We start from the raw sequence: 20,200 nt of genomic DNA on the forward strand, positions 1-20,200 counted from the left end.
TATCGTATGGTCACTGGTGTTCTACATGACTTCTTCTCTAAAAGGGAGCACTCTGTAATTGCAATTTGCCATACATGGGGCAATGTTGTGCTATAAGGATTCTATCTCTACAGCCATGCTTCTTCATATCTTGCTGCTCAACTCCTGACTTTCACCAAGTTACGTTTGTTTTTTTGCCCAAGGAGATACATTGTTTTAACTCTATGGGATATGGCTGTGGGAACTCGGCAGACCTAATGTGTTTCAACCAACCAGTGTACAGTATCTTGTCCTTAAACTCTGGGGTCTGGTATCTTTTCTGTTGCTCTTTCATGATAACACTACTGCAAACTAAACCCTGGAAAAGCATTTGGCTCCTTCGCTTTGACCAATCATTGCGCGGCATTCAGGCCATGGGTGTATGAATTGGAATGCATGTGCCTTTCTGCGAGTGTCTGGCTAATGTTCTCTGCGGTTGGATGATGGGGAGTTTTCATGCTTCAAGAAAGGCTAACTACACTTGTGGCCTACATGTATTTTGTATTCAGCTAATGCAAAAAAGCAGTGGTCATTAATCGTCATTATAAACACTTCTTCTATATTTCCCTGGTGTGTGTTAGACACTGCTGGATCTGGTTAAGGGTACAGGTCATGTGCATCTGCAACTTGTGTGTTATGGTCTAGTTAAAGCATGGTTCCTGCTGCCTTGCTGGGCGTATGCAGGAAACTTTATATTACATGAGCTGGTCACTTCTTTGTTACGTGCCTTTTCATAGTGACTTTGGAAGCCTGTATTTTTGTGCACGTTTAGGATGCTGAATATACTCTCCCATATTTTCATACTCCCCTACATTATTCAAGTGAGCAGATGAAGTCTTTCTTAGCACGTTGTCTTGCAAACTATTTCCAAGAACTATTTGAAAATCTACCAACCTTAAATCAAGAAGAATCAGATGGTTTGACAGAATATGAAAAGTGTACAAAGATGTTAGATGAACATTACGACAAGAAAGTTAGTATGTGGGATATAATTGCCCAGTGGGTAGCACTGGTACTTACACCACCCTCAATTTCCTTTTGCAGTTTTATACCACAAGAGCCTCTATTGACAGAGGTCCTCAAACATAATATATGCTTTTTGATCATCACGCATGGTAAGACACACGCATCATGGCTCCCTACCCATAAACATACGGCGTGGCATCAAACCCTCCTTTGTTAACCGCGAAATCCTTTTTCATCCTTCCCTCTTTTCCTTCCTTGGTACTACGATACAATGTTAAAACAACATGTTCCATTGCAATGCATATGTAATCATCCATGTTGTAGGCCTTCCTAACTGTAACAACTCACAATCACTGTATTCATGTTACTCACAACAACCAATGTTCACCTAGTTCACACTACTCTGTATAGACACAACCTTGTACGGTAGACAGTGTTAATAACAAAAAATAAATAACAACAAACCTTACAATTGAATAATAAAATAACAAAATAAAAATTGACATTTTTAATAAAAGTATATGTGGGTGGTGGGGTAAGGAATAAAAAAAAAGTTGGGAGCTTTATTGGGGTTGGTAAAGCAGGGGAAATTGAGGTCTTGGGAGGCCCCCAAATTAGAAAATAATTCAAAATGTTTTCGTTATTTAGGTGTCACTAAAAATGTATGCCGTTATTTATGGTGTTGTTATAAACACATGAACCCCTTGTACACCATGCCTGTAAATTTGCCTATTGAAATCGCACAAACAATGCAACAATGTCTTATTCTCAACTAACCATTATAAACTCACTGTCTAAAAAATTGCACTGGTCACCTCCACTCGAGTGATTATTTTCCTATACTGCATATGCATCACACCTTGTTCTGTCACTGCAGTCTTAGAAAAGACCCATGTTGGGTCGAAACACGTGTCGGTTGAGTGTATTAATAAATCACCAACAAATATAAAGCGACAAGACTGCTCCAATTCTTTGTATAAATCTGTATACAATCATACAAAGAGTAATTACTTCAATGAACCAGCGCCCGGGTGATGCCAGTTCTTTAACTCAAATTCACTCTACCCTTAAGTCTACCAAGTGCAAAGGACGGGTTGTCCTATAAACTAGTGAAGTGTAGTTAGAAAAGCATAGTTTGACTTGAGGGAAATCCAGAAATTGCTTCTTTATTAGTCCAAGAAGGGATACACACATGGATTCTACAGCTCCAAATACACTCTCTGCTCATTACAGGTAGGCAGTGTTTTTTTAAACTGCTGTGACCTCACAACCAAAAAATACATTCATCGCTCTTCAGCGAAATGGGATTGGGTGAACATTATAGGCATAATTACAGTCTATGAAGACATAATTCGATTTGCCAGGCTAGATCTGGAAGCTCCGCCTGGCACCATCCCCAGAAGGTCAGTGCAAGCCTTGTCAGTTTTGGAAATTTACCAGCATGTGAACAAACATGGTGCGTCGGGAAGCTGAGGTCAGAGCACCGCCTGTTTCCCACTATTGTTTCACCCCTCTGACTTCCTAGGCCTTGAACAAGGACACTCCATTCTCCATCTTTGTGTTGTGTTAAATTGTTTCATCTTCTGTCTTCAATTTGATGGGAACAACCTTATCTGTCTGAATGGGCCTTCTTCCCCAGTTCCAGGTCACGTGTTCAGGGACCGTAAAAGTGATTTTCTCTGGTGGCATTTATGAGGGATTTTGTCCTTTTTGTCCTTGCAGGTGCTGTATCTTTTCAGTTGACTCAAGCTCTCCCCCCCAGCATTCTTGGCTGGACATGCTGCCAGACCTGTTTTGCATCTCTCAGAAAAGTCCATTTTCAGACCTCAGCCCTGTGTTTTGAGGTTTCCCAATTCTTTTCAATGCAGCTGTGGTTTCCATTTTGCTTTCATGGCTGTTCGTGGTAATTGCTTTAGGTGACAGCAAGCAGTTCATGTGTGTTGTTTTGCAACTGGGTAATTTCTCTGTGGTTTTTTTCAGCCATGTGGCCTTTTCATGATTACTTTGGTGATGTCATCCGGGTATGATCTGTGGGGATGCTTCAGTGGGTGGCATCCGTCATCTTGGTGATATGCTGTGTGGGGGGGGTTTGACTCCCCGCTCTGGTCCATCCACCAAGCTTCGACCACAAACTCAAAGCCCCTCCCCACAGATGGGTGGCTTGTTTTTTCACACCTTTGTCACTCCTTCTGGGTTGGTTTGTGCTCCAGGTCATTTCCACTTCTTCACCCTGCTCAGCTTCAGCACCTTCTTCTTCCATTGTGTGTCCAGTTCAAGTAATTCTTTTACATCTGTTTCATTTTGGGACACCATCACGGTTGGTGTGCTGAATGGCATCATGGTACAGTTTCATTTTCATTTGGGTGGCACCTGCATGTGAGCATCAGGCCCAGTGTTGGGCTGCGGATGTTGTATCCTCTTCTCGTGCCATGTAGCCTTGCAATGCGTCTGCTGCCCCTTTTCTCTCTTTACTTAATCTTCATTCTGGCAACATGATGGTGTTATGCTTGATGGCATTCTGGACAGAAGCCTGCCTTTTTTTCTACCTGTGTAAGCAGCTTGAACTTCTTGCCATGTCTTGATGTATTTATCCTTTTCTCTCTGCAACATCTCCACTGGAACTGCATCTAACACTTGTGCTATGCATCCCTGCAGCCTTCCACCCATTCTTCTCTTGCAAACTCTTGTCCATATACGGGTAGCTGGTGTTTCTTGCACATTCAGGCAGACCACCCACTTCTGTTCTTGCACTCCTGAGGCACTGCAGCTCCCCTTGTGTTGCACTTCCTTTGTTTGGGCCTTTCGGTATGTATTGTCCAGTCATCTGCATTCGAGGAGCAATCCTCTATCATTGTCCATGCTTTCATGTAATTGTCCTCATGGGGTAATTTCTCATGTGTCTTTCATCGTAGTCTAGCCTGCTTCCTCTGGAACCGCCATAGAAATCTTGTAGTTGCTCATGGTCTGGGATGTGGGAGGGTTCGCATGGCAACCCTTCCCTGAAACATCCCTCCCCACATTGGTCACATGCTTGTACTTAATATCGTTAGTGGTGTGGGCCAAATTGGTCATACACGCACTCACATATATATTTATATTGTTTTCTCTTTTTTCTCTTTTAAATCAACAATAATGTTCTATTAAAGCTGTTTAATTTCTTCATGTTACTAGTGAGGGGTAAAGTCACTACTTTTCATTTAAATACAGAAAATAAGTAGGTTAATGTTTCCCTGTTACTGTCCTAAGAGGGGAGAGAAGTTGAGACAGCAGAGTACAAAACAATCAGAGCCACAATCTTTTCCAGCAGTGCAATTCCACAGTTTGCAAATGTGTTATCTCCTAGCTACCCAAAATTGTATTTCCTCATTGCACAATGGGTGACCCTTGCCACCACGAGCAGGGGAGGCTACTTAAGTGATGCTCCAGCATTCCCAGTGGGACCCATCATTCCATTTGTAATAAAAACATTGTTCCCTCTTGCCAACCCAAATTCAATTCTTTCTCTCCCCAGAGTTATTTTTCGTGCTCCCGTCCACTTTGTCCTTTGCTTGGGCACCATGTTTACTACGAACTGTTCCATGTCTAAGAACTTTAAGTCCAAATAAGAGGTAGTAGGATAGTCACTGCATGGGAAGAATGTTAATAGTAAGAGGAAACAGAGTGGTTGGAGAGCAGACAATCAGAGGGCTTTTCTTGTGTCCCAGGTCATGACACCTGGGCATCAGGCTGGATCCCACAGGCCCTCCTGGCAATAGGCCTTCTTTGTTATACATAAACATTACATTTCAAATAACCAGAGCCTTTTACATCCTCATACATTTAACCTATTCAAATTGTGTACAGCTTATTAAAAAAGGATGCTTTACTTCTTGCTGAGAGCCATCTTCCCAGTGCCATGCTTCATCTGTGCCTCTTGTCCTGTAAAAAAAGATATTCTTCACTGAAACCCTTTCTACATCTCCCTCACCCTCTACCTGTTACTTACCTGCGTATCCTTCTGTTCAGTTCACCTATATATATCCATATGGGACCTCCCACACTTCTTTCACCTCCCCCAGTACTTACCTGCCATCTCTATCCACCTACTCGTCCCTTCTACAAGTAATAATAATAATAATAATAATTAGGCATTTATATAGCGCTACGCGCTGGTTATTATTACCCACGTGTGTGATGCTCATTTATCGACCTCAGAAGGATGAAAGGCTGAGTTTGGCCCCGCTGGGATTTGAACCTGCGTTAACAGGCTCTGCACGGATTGAGCGCTCTACTGCTGTGCCACTTGACCGGCTTACCTCGTCAAGTGTTGCTCCTTCTCTTTGCATTGCTACCTTGCCCCAATGATGCCACACAAAATAATATCATCTCTAAATCCATCAAAACATTGAGACTTCCATTAATAATTATGCAAAATGTGTTACTTACCTTAATATGCTACTTCATTACTTGTTGGGCATTCCTATTTTGCGTATTGTGCTTCCCTCTCTAGCCTCTCCTTCCTGGCCTTTATCTTGCGTACAGTTAAACACCTTATTTCCTTTTCTTAGTCTGCTATTATTCTCTTGCTGCAATAAAATCGTCTGCCATGGTTGCCCCCTTTCCCTTGCAGTCAAAAAGAAAACTTGATAAAAAAATCCCACTAAAACACAGCTTTGGTCCCTTTGAGCAACATACTATGTCCTCTCTTCCCATGCCTCCAACCTGGTTCCCTTCAATGTGTAACTATAGTGTCTGCTGCCAGTTGGCAGCATAATTCATTTTAATGTCAAAGCATCCCCTTCTCTGGAGTTTGTTCTTGCACTCAACACTCATTCCCCTGGGATAAACTTGCCCCAGCTGTCTACTGAGTTTGCCTGCCCTTTCATCAAAAACGGTCACTCTTTTCCAGCTTGCCCCCTCATCCTTATCTCATGTGAGTGCCGTCACTCTCTCCACTAACCATCGCATCTCTAAAGATTACTTATAGCTATTTGTCAATTTCTTCTTCTCTGTGTGTGCCCTGCCTTTGAACAAAACTGATGTTAGTATCATGACAATATGCCTTTTATTTCTGCTGGTCATATTAGCTGTGTGTGCCTTTCATGTGGAACCACCTCCTATTGTAACGGCATACTCTTGTGTCTATTCTAGCTATAAAATGATAATATAAATGATGTAAATATAAATCGCTATGCTCCCCTGAAATGGATCCCCCCTAAACGTGATCCGTCCACCGTTTCTGTGTGTGTGTATCTGCATTGCCTTGGTGCCTGCCGTCGCCTTATTTGACTGAGACTTGTGTTACATTTGCAGCACATGCGCCGGACACTGTGATCTGTGGCCTACTGTACTGTTCATGTGGTTATAAACTGTACTGTGAAGGGTGTGTCCCCCCTCCCAAGTCTTGCCAACTTCCCCTTGTCTTTTGTGGTCTTTTCCTCCTTGCATGCTTGAGAAATGTGTCATAATCTTCCCCCCACATTTCTCTCCAGTGCATAGCTAAATATGTCCATAAGTATGTTGACATAAGGCACAAAATAGTATTTATAAGATATGGGCTCTGAATGTAATGTCAGAGAGGGTTCCATACGCTTGGTAGCTTACCTCATGAGTTCCAGTTAATTAAATAGTGATTGGCTGTGCACTCAATAGATCTATTATCACAGCAGTGGAAGAATAAAGGAAAGTAAAATCGAAAAACAATGTTGAGAAGAATCATCTCATATCAACTGTACTAAGGGAGGCAAAAGAAAAATGTAGGCCTCGCCTCCGCTTTTTCCATAAGGGCAATAGTGTTGGGTGAGTCAGTGGAATACACAACAGCTCTTAAAGGATCTAATCCAGATTCTGGGACCTTCTGGGTACAAACAGAGGAATAGAGTACCTCAGTGCAGCATAACAACACAGTGTAGTGATATCTTTAGAAATGTATGAGGTAGTCATAGATAAGGTCTCAAATCAAATGTTTACTTTGTGACATCATTTGAATCCCATTTTAAGGACCACTCGAATCCGGTCACGAGATGCTTTGTTAAGAATATCCCTGTTGCATCTCCAATTTCGATTCTTATAAGTAGTTCCTTATTCAAAGAATACATGCACACCATACCTCACTGGTGCACTATTTTTACATCGAACGGAATGCCTTTAACTTAGAGTTCTCTTTCTATTTATTTGTAAAGATTATCATACCACTGACTTGTTTTGGACTGGAGTGTCGGACTTTGGGTTTTCTTGCCGACTCTGAATTGTATGGAAATTTGATTGAAGGCCTTATCTATGACTACCTCATACATTTCTAAAGATATCACTACACTGTGTTGTTATGCTGCATTGAGGTACTCCTCTCTTTGTACCCAGAGGGTCCCAGAATCTGGATTAGATCCTTTAGGAGCTGTTGTTTATTCCACGGACTCACTGAACACTATTGCACTTATGGAACATGAGGAGGTGAGGCCTACATTTTTCTTTTGCCTTCCTTGGTACAGTTGATACAAGATAATTCTTCTGAATATTGTTTTTGATTTTCCTTTACTTTTTTCCTCAGCTGCCTTGGCTACCTGACCCTGTTACGCTAAAAGCAGAATATGGTTACCTGACACAATTAGGCTGAAAGCAGAAAATGGCTACCTGACACAGTTAGGCTAAAAGCAGAGTATCGCTACCTGACACAATTAGGCTAAAAGCAGAATATTGCTGCATGACACAGGCTAAAAGTACAGTATGGTTATCTGACACAATTAGGCTAAAAGCAGAATATGGCTACCTGACACGGTTAGGCTAAACGCAGAGTATGACTACCTGACACAGTTAGGCTAAAAGCAGAATGTGGTTAGCTAGCACAGTTGGGCTAAATGCATGTGTGCATGTGGTATTAGGTAAAAAAGTGGAGGGATTTTACTGGAGTACAGTAATGGCTGTACTCCCTGCTCACACCAAACTTACCTTATCAGTCACTGCTGATAAGATATGGTTGACTGTGGCAGGTGTGCCTGGCAAACACGGCCAAACAAGGAGCTGCCTGGTCGGGAGCAGCCCTTTGCCTTGTGGCCCTTAGCAGAGGGCTGCCCAGGGAGAATATCCTAAAAAGGGATTCACGGGCCAATCACGGAGCGGTGGGCAGGATCGGAGGTGGAAGAAAGGCAAGAGCAGGAAGTGAGTGGAGAGGGGAGCTCGGATACTGCTAGATGGTGCAGAAAGCACCGAAAATGGAAAATGCGGGTCTCGCAATGGATAAAGGAATACACCCCTGTGCAAGCAGACCAAAAAAAGTGCTCGGGTGAGCTTCAGAGGGCCTAGACACTTGCTGCAAATCTAATTTGCAGCCGGTCCGATTACAGAACAGTGAGTGGGATGGTAGGCTGGAGGAAGGGGAGACCAGGAAGCGGGTGGGTAGGGGAGCTAGGATACTGCTAGATGGTGCAGAAAGCGAGAATGAAATAAAAGCAGATAAAAGCAAAGTAAAATGCGGGTCCCACAATGGGTACCGCACTACTCACCCCATCACACGTAATGCAAAAAACAGTGCTCGGGGTGAGCTGGAGAGGGCCTAGATCCTCGCCGTAAATCTAATTCACAGCACAGTCCAATCGCGGGGTGGTGGGTGGGATGCGAGGCGGGAGGAAGAGGAGACCAGGAAACGGGTGGGGAGGGGAGCTGGGATAATGCTAGACAGTGCAGAAAGCACTGAAAATGAAATAAAAGCAGATAAAAGCAAAGTAAAAGTAAAATGCGGGTCATGCAATAGACACTGGACTACTCATCCCTGGACAGGTAGAGCAAAAAACAGTACTCATGGCGAGCTGCAGAGGGCCTAGAGCCTTGCCGCAAATCTAATTCGCAGCATGAGCCAATCACGGGGTTGGGTGGGATGGGAAGCAGTAGGATGGGAAGACCAGGAAGCGGGTGGAGAGGGGACCTGGGATACTGCTAGATGGTGCGGAAAGCAATGAAAATGAAATAAAAGCAGATAAATGCAAAGTAAAATGCAGGTCGCGCAATGCACACCCGATTTCTCACCCCAGGGGATGTAGAGCAAAAAACAGTGCTGAGGGTGAGCTGCAGAGGGCCTAGACCCTCACCGCAAATCTAATTTACAGCATGGGCCAATTTCAGGGCAGTGGGCAGGATGGGAGGCAGGAGGAAGGGGAGTTGGGATACTGCAAGACGGTGCGGAAAGCGCAGAAAATGAAATAAAAGCAGATAAAAGCAAAGTAAAATGCGGGTCATGCAATGGATGGCGGACTACTCACCCCATGGCACGTAGAGCAAAAAACAGTGCTCCGGGCGTGCATTGTTTTAGGTAAATATGTGGGGAATGCTACATTTGAAAGCACACTGGGTCAGTAGCATTGCCAACAACTACTAGCTGTACAGGGCACCAAGTCATTGAAGTGGCCCAGGAAACAAGCCTGCTGGCCTTTTGGACAGTGAGAGCCGTACTGTAAGTACATCGGTGTATAGCACAAAGATCAATTATGTGCTGCAGGAAAGATCCCTATTTTCTTGGCGAGCCCCTGCCAGATTATTTGGAAAGGCACGTGTGTGCCATGCACTCTTCTTTCCCCAAAAGGATCCATTCAATCTCTCGGATCATATATAATATTTAAATTGAACCACTGAAGGCACCAATATGGTGCCCATGTATATAGTCCTGGGAGGATAGCTCAAGGGCAACTTGCTCGCCTTGGAAGCAAGACAACACGGACCAACACAAGTTCGATCCCCTGGTCCGCGCTTAGAAACTTCTGGGTATTAAGCGTGTTATAAATAACCTATCATATCATATCATCATAGCTAAAGCTGCCATGGCTTTATGAGCCTGCACAGCATTTAAGACCTCCCCTTACTCTCTAACAAATCAGGCGTGAAATGACCCCATCCCCACTTATTCCTAAAACATTTATTTACCTGCCCATGGAAGTAGGAACATTAGCCCAAACCCATATAGTTCCCATAGATTGCTCTGATGGCCAATGGCTCCCCTTCAATATCCCCCATGCAGTTCCCCCGCCCCAAGGCTGCCACACACTGACGGTTCAACCCATTCAAACCTGTATACAAAACTGCTCTGTGTTGCAATAAAGGTGCTGTTTCAGTGCCAGACAGAGGGGTGCACTTACCAATTGCGGGAATAAGCAGGATGGGTTGGGACACCCCCAAAGGGGGAAGCAAGGGGTCGCTGGAAACTGTAGCCAGCCCCATGTACACAGCATGGAGGTGAACAAGGGGAGGGGACACTCTGTATTTAAAATTATATGGACACAAACGAAAGTGCTGAGTAAATGCGAGGGAGGCGAAAACACAGGTAAGCACACTACGTAGGGGCACTGCAGGTGGGCCTCAAACAGTATGCAAACTTGTAACACACTGCCCATATGCAGCGGCTGAGGGTGGGGGGGAAGCTGAATATGCATGTCTCCAGCAAGCCATGGTAGCTGGGAACAGCATCAGGAGATAGAATCAAGGTTGGCGAGTCGGTCCCACGGTTACTCGCGGTAACTGGGATCCGGGGAGGCACTTGCATAAAAACCATGACCAGCGGGTATAGGAACAAGGCTGTGGGATGGAGGGGTGCTCCAAGAAGAGCCAATCAGACGGTATGTTTTGGTGTCCCTGGAAAATAACAAGCCCACAGAGTGTCCATAATACAGCTTGTGAAGGTTCTCATCAGGCAGGTGCCGTGCGAATGTCTCCCTTCCTATTAGTTCAGGGTGTCTCGCGTTTCTTCCTTTCTCGTGCTTGCCAATGGCAGACGAATAAAGATCTGGAGGTCAGCACAATTATGGTATTACTAATTGCAAACTGCGAGGTGGAACAGGAAGGAATGTGGCACCACATGGGGAGGGGATGAGCTGAGAGACGGCAGGTCTGTTTTGCTCTAATCATGTCCAACTAACGTGTGTCTAGCTATAGGGGCATGACATATTCTAACCAGTCTTTTCAACATAAGGGAACACCTTAATACGAGGTACTTTGGATTGAGAAATTACATATTTACACTGTTGTACCTCAACATTTCATCATCTTCTCTTTTCTTTTTGTTTACTATGTGTAGACAGTTTCACTATTTTTAAAAGTCTCCTAACTCACTAATTCTTACTAGTTGAACAAGTTCAATTTAATGGTTATTTCATTACCAATAGAAATTCGATACTATAGTGCTTATTTTAGCGCCAATGTACATGTTGCATATAAAAAATTCATATGCATATTTAAGTTTCAACACTAGAGTGATTAGGTCAAAGAGTAGATATAGCACAAACAGCACCTAGGGTTCATGTTAGAATTGTTAGAAATAATTGCAAATGTGAATACAACTCCACTGGTTTGAAAAAGTGTTAAAGGCGAGGGGGCATTTTGATGTTGAAACTTAAATATGCATATGAATATGTAATATGCAACATGTACATTGTCACTAAAATAAGCTATAAAGAATTTCTATTGATAAAGAAATAACCAATAAATTGAACTTGTTGAACTAGTAAGGATGAGTGAGTTAAGAGACCTTTGATTTAAAGCCTTGAATGCCATAAAACAGTGAAACTGTCTATGCATATTAAACAAAAAGAAAAGAGATGATGAGGTGTTGAGGTACACCAGTGTAAGTAGTGTAAGTATTCTAACCAGCTTCATGAGAACAGAAAAGATGTGAAGTTTGAAATGCAGCTGTTTCTAACTGTACACACATTGTATTAGCAATGTACTGTCTGCTGTGAGCCAGTTTGCCAGCTCTCATCAACCAGTTCTGTTCCACTGTGCTGTTTGATTTGTGCTCACCCAGCTGTAATAAACAATGCTTCTTCCTGCCTGGTGTACGTTCCGTCTTGGGTGACGACTGGTAAATTATTGATTTGTAGCTCTAGTGGACCCCTAATACATTTTTATACACCAGAAACTAGAGCGCTCATTATTATGAGTGGTGTAAATATTGAAGACTCCCTGTAATCAGTTCACCCAATATCCCATGTGTAATGTATATGCCCCAAATTCACTGTACCGCTGCTCCACTGGGGCAAGGGCTGCACTCAACCAACACTGAAATTAAAATTAAATTAAAGTTAAATGAAAGATGGGGCCCTTACAACAAGCCCTAGTGACACAGGAACCTCACACAACCAGCAGCCTTGAGCAAGTGGCCACAATGGCTTCTTCCCTCTTTATTGGCGACTAGACAGTAGTTGGTCTTCACTTTGTATTTAGGGAATGTCTGTACTAGACTATTTAGTTTTAGGGAAAGAACTTTGTGATAGACACACTCATAACATTTGGTTCGTTTTAGTTTTATACCGTTTTTGCTTTAAATAATGGGCATTTATTGAAATGAAAAAGATATTACACTCCAGTCAGATCCTTAAGGAACCTGGATGATGAACCCAAAGAGGACCCATAGGACAGGCCTCTAAAACACACTGCAACATGGCATGCTAGACAGCAAGAGAAAAAGTGACATAGAAAAAAGACATAGAAACACGAAAAACTAGCAGAATAAGGGCAGACCAAAGCAGAGGATACAAACAAAGCAAGAGTGACAGATAGGTACACGACACAGAAACTGGAAAAAAGTAGAAGAATAAAATGATTTAAGATGATTCAGACTGAAAGATAGAACACAAAGCAAAGCAAAGGAATATATATGTTCTATACATGATAGTCTGACTAAGTAAATACCTGCCTCATTTCTCTCTTGTGTTGTTAAAACAAATTCTGTTTTCTAGGGGGAACCCAAGCCTGGAGACCTGATTGAGATCCACCGATTTGGCTATCAGCATTGGGCCATTTATGTCGGCGAAGGTTACGTTATCCATCTTGCACCTCCAAGTAAGACCTCCTTCTATATGGAACTGTTTTACGTAGCATCAGCTTTGAATTATCAAATCCACCTTCCATTGAGTTAAGGTTTACTATCCCTCCCTAGTATAGCGGATATTTGTTGCATTCTAAAGCATGAGACCCACATTATATGTTATGAATGTTATAAATAGTACAAGTTAAGTTCCCCAAACCTACCAGTTCCCCAGTCTTTAAATTAATGTTTCTTTTGCCTTTTGAGTGCATTTGTCTTAGCATCCTTATAAGCAAAATGAGTTTATTTGTCGTAATGAACACCCTACTTTCTTTCAACTCATTTCAAAAAATGCCACTGTTCTATTTTCCTCTAACCCTTTCCCTAAACCTAGCTCCACTTGGTCCTAACCTCCTATTCCTTCCAAGTCTCTATCATGATTGAATAGTCATCAAACTAATTGTGAACATGCAATTTTTTCATCAAAGAATTTTTCATAAAAAGTTTATCGAACCTTTAGACCACAGAGTAGAATGTAGAGTTGAGGTAGTGAACCCCAGATTAGGCAGTGCTTAGCATTAAAACATGTGCCAGGGGGCATGAAACGCCAAGAAACCTCCAGAACATGTCACCAATAGCAACAGAAAATATGGGATGGGAAAGCAAAGCAAACTCCACCAGACAAACTTCTCCTTAGTGTCAACCAACAGGTCAACACATTTCCCTTTGATACAGAAATGGAGACACATTTGCAACAGCTGATGAAGACGGGCATGGAAAAGACAGGAAATATTTGTCATCTAGACTGGTTGGATTATAGTGCCTGTTTATGATGCCAAGTAGTCATTGGAAAGATGAAAAGTATCTGTGATTGGGCAATGTCATTAGTACTGTCTAGATTCCTTGGTATAAATGAGGTCGCTCATGTTGTCTACATCTCAGCATGAAGGCTTGCAAACAAAGACTCCTGTCTTTCCTGTCACTCACAAAGAAAAGGCTAGACAGAAAAGGTTGACTTTAAATTCTCTCATTTCAGATAGCCCTGTTACAATCCCATTGCTGTCCTCACATTGTTCACGGATCGAGGTCCCACATAGAACAAAAGTCTTACCATTCAAGAATTGTTTTGTTGAAGGACAGGTTGTACCTTGTGATTGACAGGATCTGGTCTCAAGTGTTCTGCAGGAACTGTCGCTGGCGCAACAGACCCCAGTGAAAGTATAGCATGGCATAGACAATATGAACCCATGTCACACTAAACTTGCATAGGGAAAAGGGGAATTGGATAAAATAACAATCTCAGACGTTCTTCAACTCACAAAGGGAGAAAATGAAAACAGACATAATTAATTTGTTTCTCTGGTCAAACAAATCAGTGAGCGTGTCCCCTCTTCTATTCTCTACCTTGTTTTGCTATTTCTTTACCTGGCATCCCTCCACCTTAAACTGGGCAGTCAGTCAAAAGAGGATTCATTTTATTGTTCCTTATTCCTGTATCCTCCTAGATATTCTCTGACTATGCTTGTCAGAAATGAGAATGAATGAACGCTTATTTACCCTTTCTATTATTCATATACTTCAGCTGCTGTCTTGTAATGGCTCTCCCTCTTGACCTTGCATCAGTAAACCTCAGAATCCTGTTTTTGCAAGGTTAGCTTCCTAATAGCCTTTGTTTTCTGGTTGGCAATGTTGTGCTTCTTTTTTTAAAAACATCTATTTGAACTATTTAGAATATATACATATGTATATATTTTTTTGTCTTCTGACTTAATCTACTTTACTTTTGTTAAGTTTGAAGAAATCCTGTGTTCTCCCAGAAGAGCAAGCAGACATGTGCACTACTACTACTTATTCAAACTTCCCTCACTGATGTCAAGCAAACCTAGAAGCGGTCTGCCCCTTCATTTATTTCCATGCAGCTATGCTCAATACACAAAGCACATGCATGCGGGTGCAGTTTCTTGAATATCAATTCAGTGGTTTCTTTCAGTTCGACTTGCGCTCCATGAGTCTGCAAGGACGTATTTAATACCTGTTGCTTCTGTGTTCCACATCACGAGCACTGGCACATTGGAGTAGTGATTCATGTTGAGTTTCCGCGGGACCAGCATTAGCATTAAGGTGCCTGGTCATGGTCCAGTTTAGGACCTGCTCCTGGCCCAGGGCTACAAGGCCTGGCGCCGCAAAGATCAGAGGTGTCCCGGTAGGGGAATGCCAGGGAAGTCGGTATTTGGCATCAGGGTTGCAAGTGCTTTGCTCTGCGAGTGTTTGTTGAATATTTTTATCCACGCCAATGCGCCACACTGCACCACTTTGCCAATGGGGAAAGAAAACTGCCAAAAATGGAGGTGATAACCCCTATGCGCACTAAAATCTGAAAAATTGCGCATGGTTCATAAACCACAAAAGAGCTGCACACCCTGCCACACACACAGGCAAAGTTGGTGTAAAACAGGAATCACTACTGTCATCTTCATCTGTCATCTGTCACCTGAAACAAAGCCACATAATGGCAAAATCCAAAAATGCCCTTGAAAATTCAGTCATTTTCCAGAGAATTATGGAAAGGAAAGCGTGCTGAAATCATGGATTTTCCAGGCAGTCATGGGAATACAGGCATCAATGCCTGACAGCTGCCTAAGGAAATTGGCTGTCAAACCCAGTTTAAATGTGTTCTCTTTTTCCTGAGGAAGTGAAAAATCCACCTGTTTAAAGTATTTTTCTGTGAAGGGCTTAATTCCTTTAAAATGTCAAAATCCATTATAAACTCTGTTCATTTTATATCTTTTAAATAAAAGATTGTAGGTGAATCTTACAGGAACCCAGTCGGGAGCTAATCAACTATTTAATTCTGATATGACAGTGCCTGGCCTGGGAAAGTTGACATCTCAGCTTGACACTCCCCTGCTACAGGAAGGGTTAAGTGATGCTAATGGTTCCCGCATAATGACAAGAAGCAGTACAATGGGACCTCAGTAGACTTGCGTCTGAGGCTGAGCCGAGGACAATGGCAACTGATCTCTACAGGGGCGCTTCCCTCCAAGAAGGGAATACAACCCCCTCCCACCCCTGATCAAAAGACTGTACAGCTGCAACCTGAGAAGGCAAGGTTACAAAGGAGAACTTTGATGTTAAATCCTTATGTTTGATTAAGGTCTAGAACTCTTTAACTGAGAAACCTAAAGAGGAACAAATCTAAAAATTGGTAGACATTAAACTAATTTCAGCCATGTGATTTGAAGACATTGATGAAACTTGTACCATTTATGGAACCAAAGTTATGAAACATGTCTTATTGTAGCAGAACGATCCATGTCGCAAACCTAAAATTGTATGTACATGATCCACTGATCAGCGCCCAGAGATGTACCGAATTAGAAATGATTCATCCAAACCATTATAGTTGAAATTGATAAAAATTGGTAGAATGACCAAGACAGCTTGCACAAGGATGGGGAATGAATGTGAATGTAGACAATTGAATATGAAATATATGTGTCCAATTTTATTAGGGTAAACAATGTTAGAAATGTACATTTGTGCAAAAGTTATGTTTTGGTAAAAATCAAGGTGGGAGTTCCTAAATCGCATCATAAAGATGACAGCTCTGTTCAGACCACCAACCAGGACAAAGCACATGCATGTAGCCACTCACAGACATGGGGGTGTGTTTTTGAAGTTCTGTCCACGCCATAAACTTTGTAATGTATAAATATAGTAGTTTCACTACACAAAACCACACAGAACCCATTCAGATGTCCGTGCAGCACCTTAGTCCAGAACTCTTCATCTTGTAGCTGACTCCAGAATTCTTTGAAGATCCAGATTTCTTTGCAGAATCCAGACTTAGCATTGCTAAAGCTTGCTAGCTTGACCCAATTGCAAACCTCCAAAACTTAAAAGAATAATTATGATTCAGCTTGGCTTGCTACCATAACCGCGCCGCTGATCCAAATCCCTCCAGAGGTGCGCTGCTGCAGGTAGACCTGACCTGATTCATTGACCAGAGCTGACGGTCCAGCTTAATTACAAAGGACTGTAAGTATAATAGGAGGAACCGTGACCCATAGTATATCTGCATTGTTTTATCTCTATCTCAACCCATCCCTTCTTTAATTCAGAACCCTAGTATTGTTAGAATCCTTCTTGCGCTGATCTTTCTCTCATCTGTGTTACAAAACTATAACTCCATAGTGATTTTAATTAATTAAAATAATTCCCAAACAGAACGGAAACTAAAGTATCACACATGAAGAGTTATGAGCGGCCATGGATAACTGATTCCTGTGTGGCATTCTCTTTTTCATAGCCATTAATATAGTATAAGAAAACCTATCTGTCATTTTTAAAATCGAATTTCTGTTTTAATTTTCGCGCCTATTTTGCAAAAACACCTCTCCCTAAAACCTCTATAACCTCTTCAGTTTTAAAGATAGAAGCGAAATTTCACGTCTCACCGATACATAAGACCCTTGGCTACACCCACAACTAAGAACCGCATTGTCGAACGGTATTTGACCCGTTTTTCTCCAATATTGCATAGTAAAAGTTTGCCGCAAATTTGTAATTTTAGCCAAAGTAAATGTGTCTTTTGACCATTTCAAAGTGCTTCTTCCATCCCATCCTGATCTGAAGTGTGTATTGTTGTTTATATGATCGCTCATGTGTGTTAGGACTTGTTTAGAGTTGCTTTCCTTTGAGTTTTTCTCCATTTAAGCATTTTTGCACCCTTTTGCAGTATTTTACAAAACCATTTTTATCTGTCAGTTTAAAGTGTCATTTTACAAAGGGTTTTCTCTCTTATTTGGGGAGGGAAGATTGCCTATAAATTCTAGACATTATTTTCATCCCTGAATACCTGTTGATTACTCACATTGGTGTAAGATTGCTCATTTGTATTTAAACAAAACTTTGCAGGGGGAACATTAACCTAAGCACTATCTATGCACAAATCAAACTGTTCTTTTTCCTGTGCTTTCTACTCTGCATCATTATAAGTGAATTCAATTGCTTGACTTATATTCTGAATTGTATTGTCACCGTTAGGTGATTGCTGTCCCATATATATATATATATTAAACTTATGTGTGATTTGAATATTAAATAAATAAATACATCTTTACCTTTACAAACTAGCCTTATTCCTGGTTCAGTGTGACCTGGGGGTATTTTGAGACGGGTGTGATATGAGTGGTATATCATTTAGAATATTGAACGTATAGACAAAGATAAATAAGGTTTCCATTGCGCACTACATTCTAAGCGAGACATGGGTGTGTGCCTGATTGAAATCCCTTACAGCTTGGGGGCTCATCCGGGATTCTGAATTTGAAATACCACTCGTGACAGCTAGCACAGCATACTAGCCTGCAGGGTACAGACACCTTGAAGGGTTGGCGTACTATGCTACACTGTACAAGCACCTCTCAAAAGAAATACTCCAAAAACTGGGCCTGTTTGCAAACGTAAATGAAGCCTGAAATAAGCCATAAGCAAATTGATATTTCTGAAGTGGCGACCCCAGTGGAAATTAATATTGCTAGGGAATACCTCCTGCACAAACTGTTTGTCAGGGGTGAGTGGCCAGAACAGGATGAACAGGTATGGCTACAGGAAATAAAACAACAAGTCACTGCAATAGACCTAGATTATGGCAAGACAAGGGTCCATTACACCAAGCGCTTAGCGAACTGTACATGGCTCCAAAAATAAAAGAGGAGCAGTGTAAAACTGCCAAGATAGCGGCCTACCTGTACCTCCACACAGGAATAATACAAAAAGCATGCATACAATATAGGTCTGGCAAAGAAGCCAGGGGAAACACTGCAGAAAATCCAAACTAATTTGGACTTTGATGAGGAGTGCCAGAAAGCTAGTGCATTTAAAAAACAGAGGGACGACCTGACTGAACAGAGGGGCACTCTAAGTCAGGAGAGGGACGCCTTAGGCCAGGAAGTCAGCCAATTAAAAACTAAGTTAGAGGAAAGAAAGCTGGCCCTTCAAGAGCTTAGTGAAGTTAAAACTGAATATGAGAAGCTACTAGGGCACACTAGGCGGGTGGAGGGTGCTCTGGAACAGAACACTCAGACCAATAATGATTAAACTCAGGAGGTGAGTCTCCTGCAGCAAAAAGTTTGGCCCAGTATTTCCAATCCAGGCAGGAAGCACAGAGAGACAATGAGGCTCTATGAGAAAAGAATGAAAGGTTCCACAGATAGCCATGCAAGAGCAAATCATTGAGACCAGTAAGGCCTTAATAGAGGAGCAAAAGAGTCAGATTTTGGCATGTCACCAGGGAATCGGGGCTGAAAGAGATGAGGTAGGAAGGGGCAGAGAAACCCCTGAGCATAACTCCAGGACCCCTGTCATCAGGGACTTTAACCCCTTCAGTACCATGGACTCTGCCACTCTCATGTCCACTGGCACATTGGGAACCAAGGGCCACGGGGATGGTAGACTTCAGCAGAATGGGAAACATCAGACAGACAGATCACCGCCTCCCAGAAATGGATGGGCAGGCATCTCTGTACAGATTCCCAAATGTTAGGGCTAGCCTCTCTGATCAGGAAGACTCCAGTGAGGGGAGAATCAGGGAATTAGATCCACAAAAATACTGCCTACCAAAGGATCAGTCTGTAAAATTTGGTGGGGAACTAGGCCCACAAAGAGTATCTTAAAGACCTCTTCCTGGCTAGGGGAGTGGGGCGGTACTCAGCCAATCCTGTGAGCAAGGGAGAGTCAGAAGACTCTTCTGAGCACCACAGGTCTCAAGAAAGGCACGCACATTCTGCAAGCCATTCCCAAGCTCACAGAATCAGGGAGAGCCTAGAGGATCAGATAGCCACCTCCTGTAGCAGTGCCTCTGAGTCAGAGGATGAGTGGACACGGGTGACTAAGACTAAAAAGGCCAATAAAATTAGGAGGGCCCTACTAAAGATTCCCTGAAACAGATCAAGGCCATTAGGAACGTCATAACTCCCTATCATAAAAATGCCAAGGATTCAGTTTGGGAGCACCTCGAGTTATACGAGCAAATGATGGATACTTTCCATTTGAAAGATAGCCAGAGTTGCATTCAATATGCCAAGTGGACATTTTCCCTGGAATACTCCAGCTTCTTTGCGAGGCTGGAGGATCAGAACCACTCAAGATGGTCCACCTATAGGGCGGCCATCTTAAAGCATTTTTCCGTACATAGGAAGCCCCAAGAGGCCCAACAGGCGACCTACAATCTGCAATGTGGAGAAGACCAGGCCCCACAACAATTTGTGCAAGAATTAAAACGTGCCTTTGCGCAGACCACCAGGAGGGTGCGCACAGACAGTAGGGAGTTCATTATTACCTTCTTTCATGCACTCCCTAAATACATCAGGACCCAGCTGGTGAGGGACTTTCATGAGAAGAGATCACTAGACTGGGTCATTGAACAGGCGACTCGTATTTATGAAGTGC

At 42.6% G+C, this 20,200-nt stretch overlaps 1 protein-coding gene across 1 annotated transcript in view; it reads left to right on the forward strand.

Moving 5' to 3' along the window:
* The window catches only part of LOC138567111 (phospholipase A and acyltransferase 3-like), a 259,361-nt gene that overhangs the window by 119,609 nt on the left and 119,552 nt on the right, over positions 1 to 20,200 (forward strand). Inside the window, exon 3 of the mRNA XM_069644991.1 lies at positions 12,681 to 12,783. Coding sequence (XP_069501092.1) covers positions 12,681 to 12,783 — 103 coding nt within the window. The remainder of the gene's footprint in view (positions 1 to 12,680; positions 12,784 to 20,200) is intronic.

This window comes from Ambystoma mexicanum, chromosome 2p (assembly GCF_040938575.1).
Source record: "Ambystoma mexicanum isolate Mex_15411 chromosome 2p, UKY_AmexF1_1, whole genome shotgun sequence".
Lineage (NCBI taxonomy): Eukaryota > Metazoa > Chordata > Amphibia > Caudata > Ambystomatidae > Ambystoma > Ambystoma mexicanum.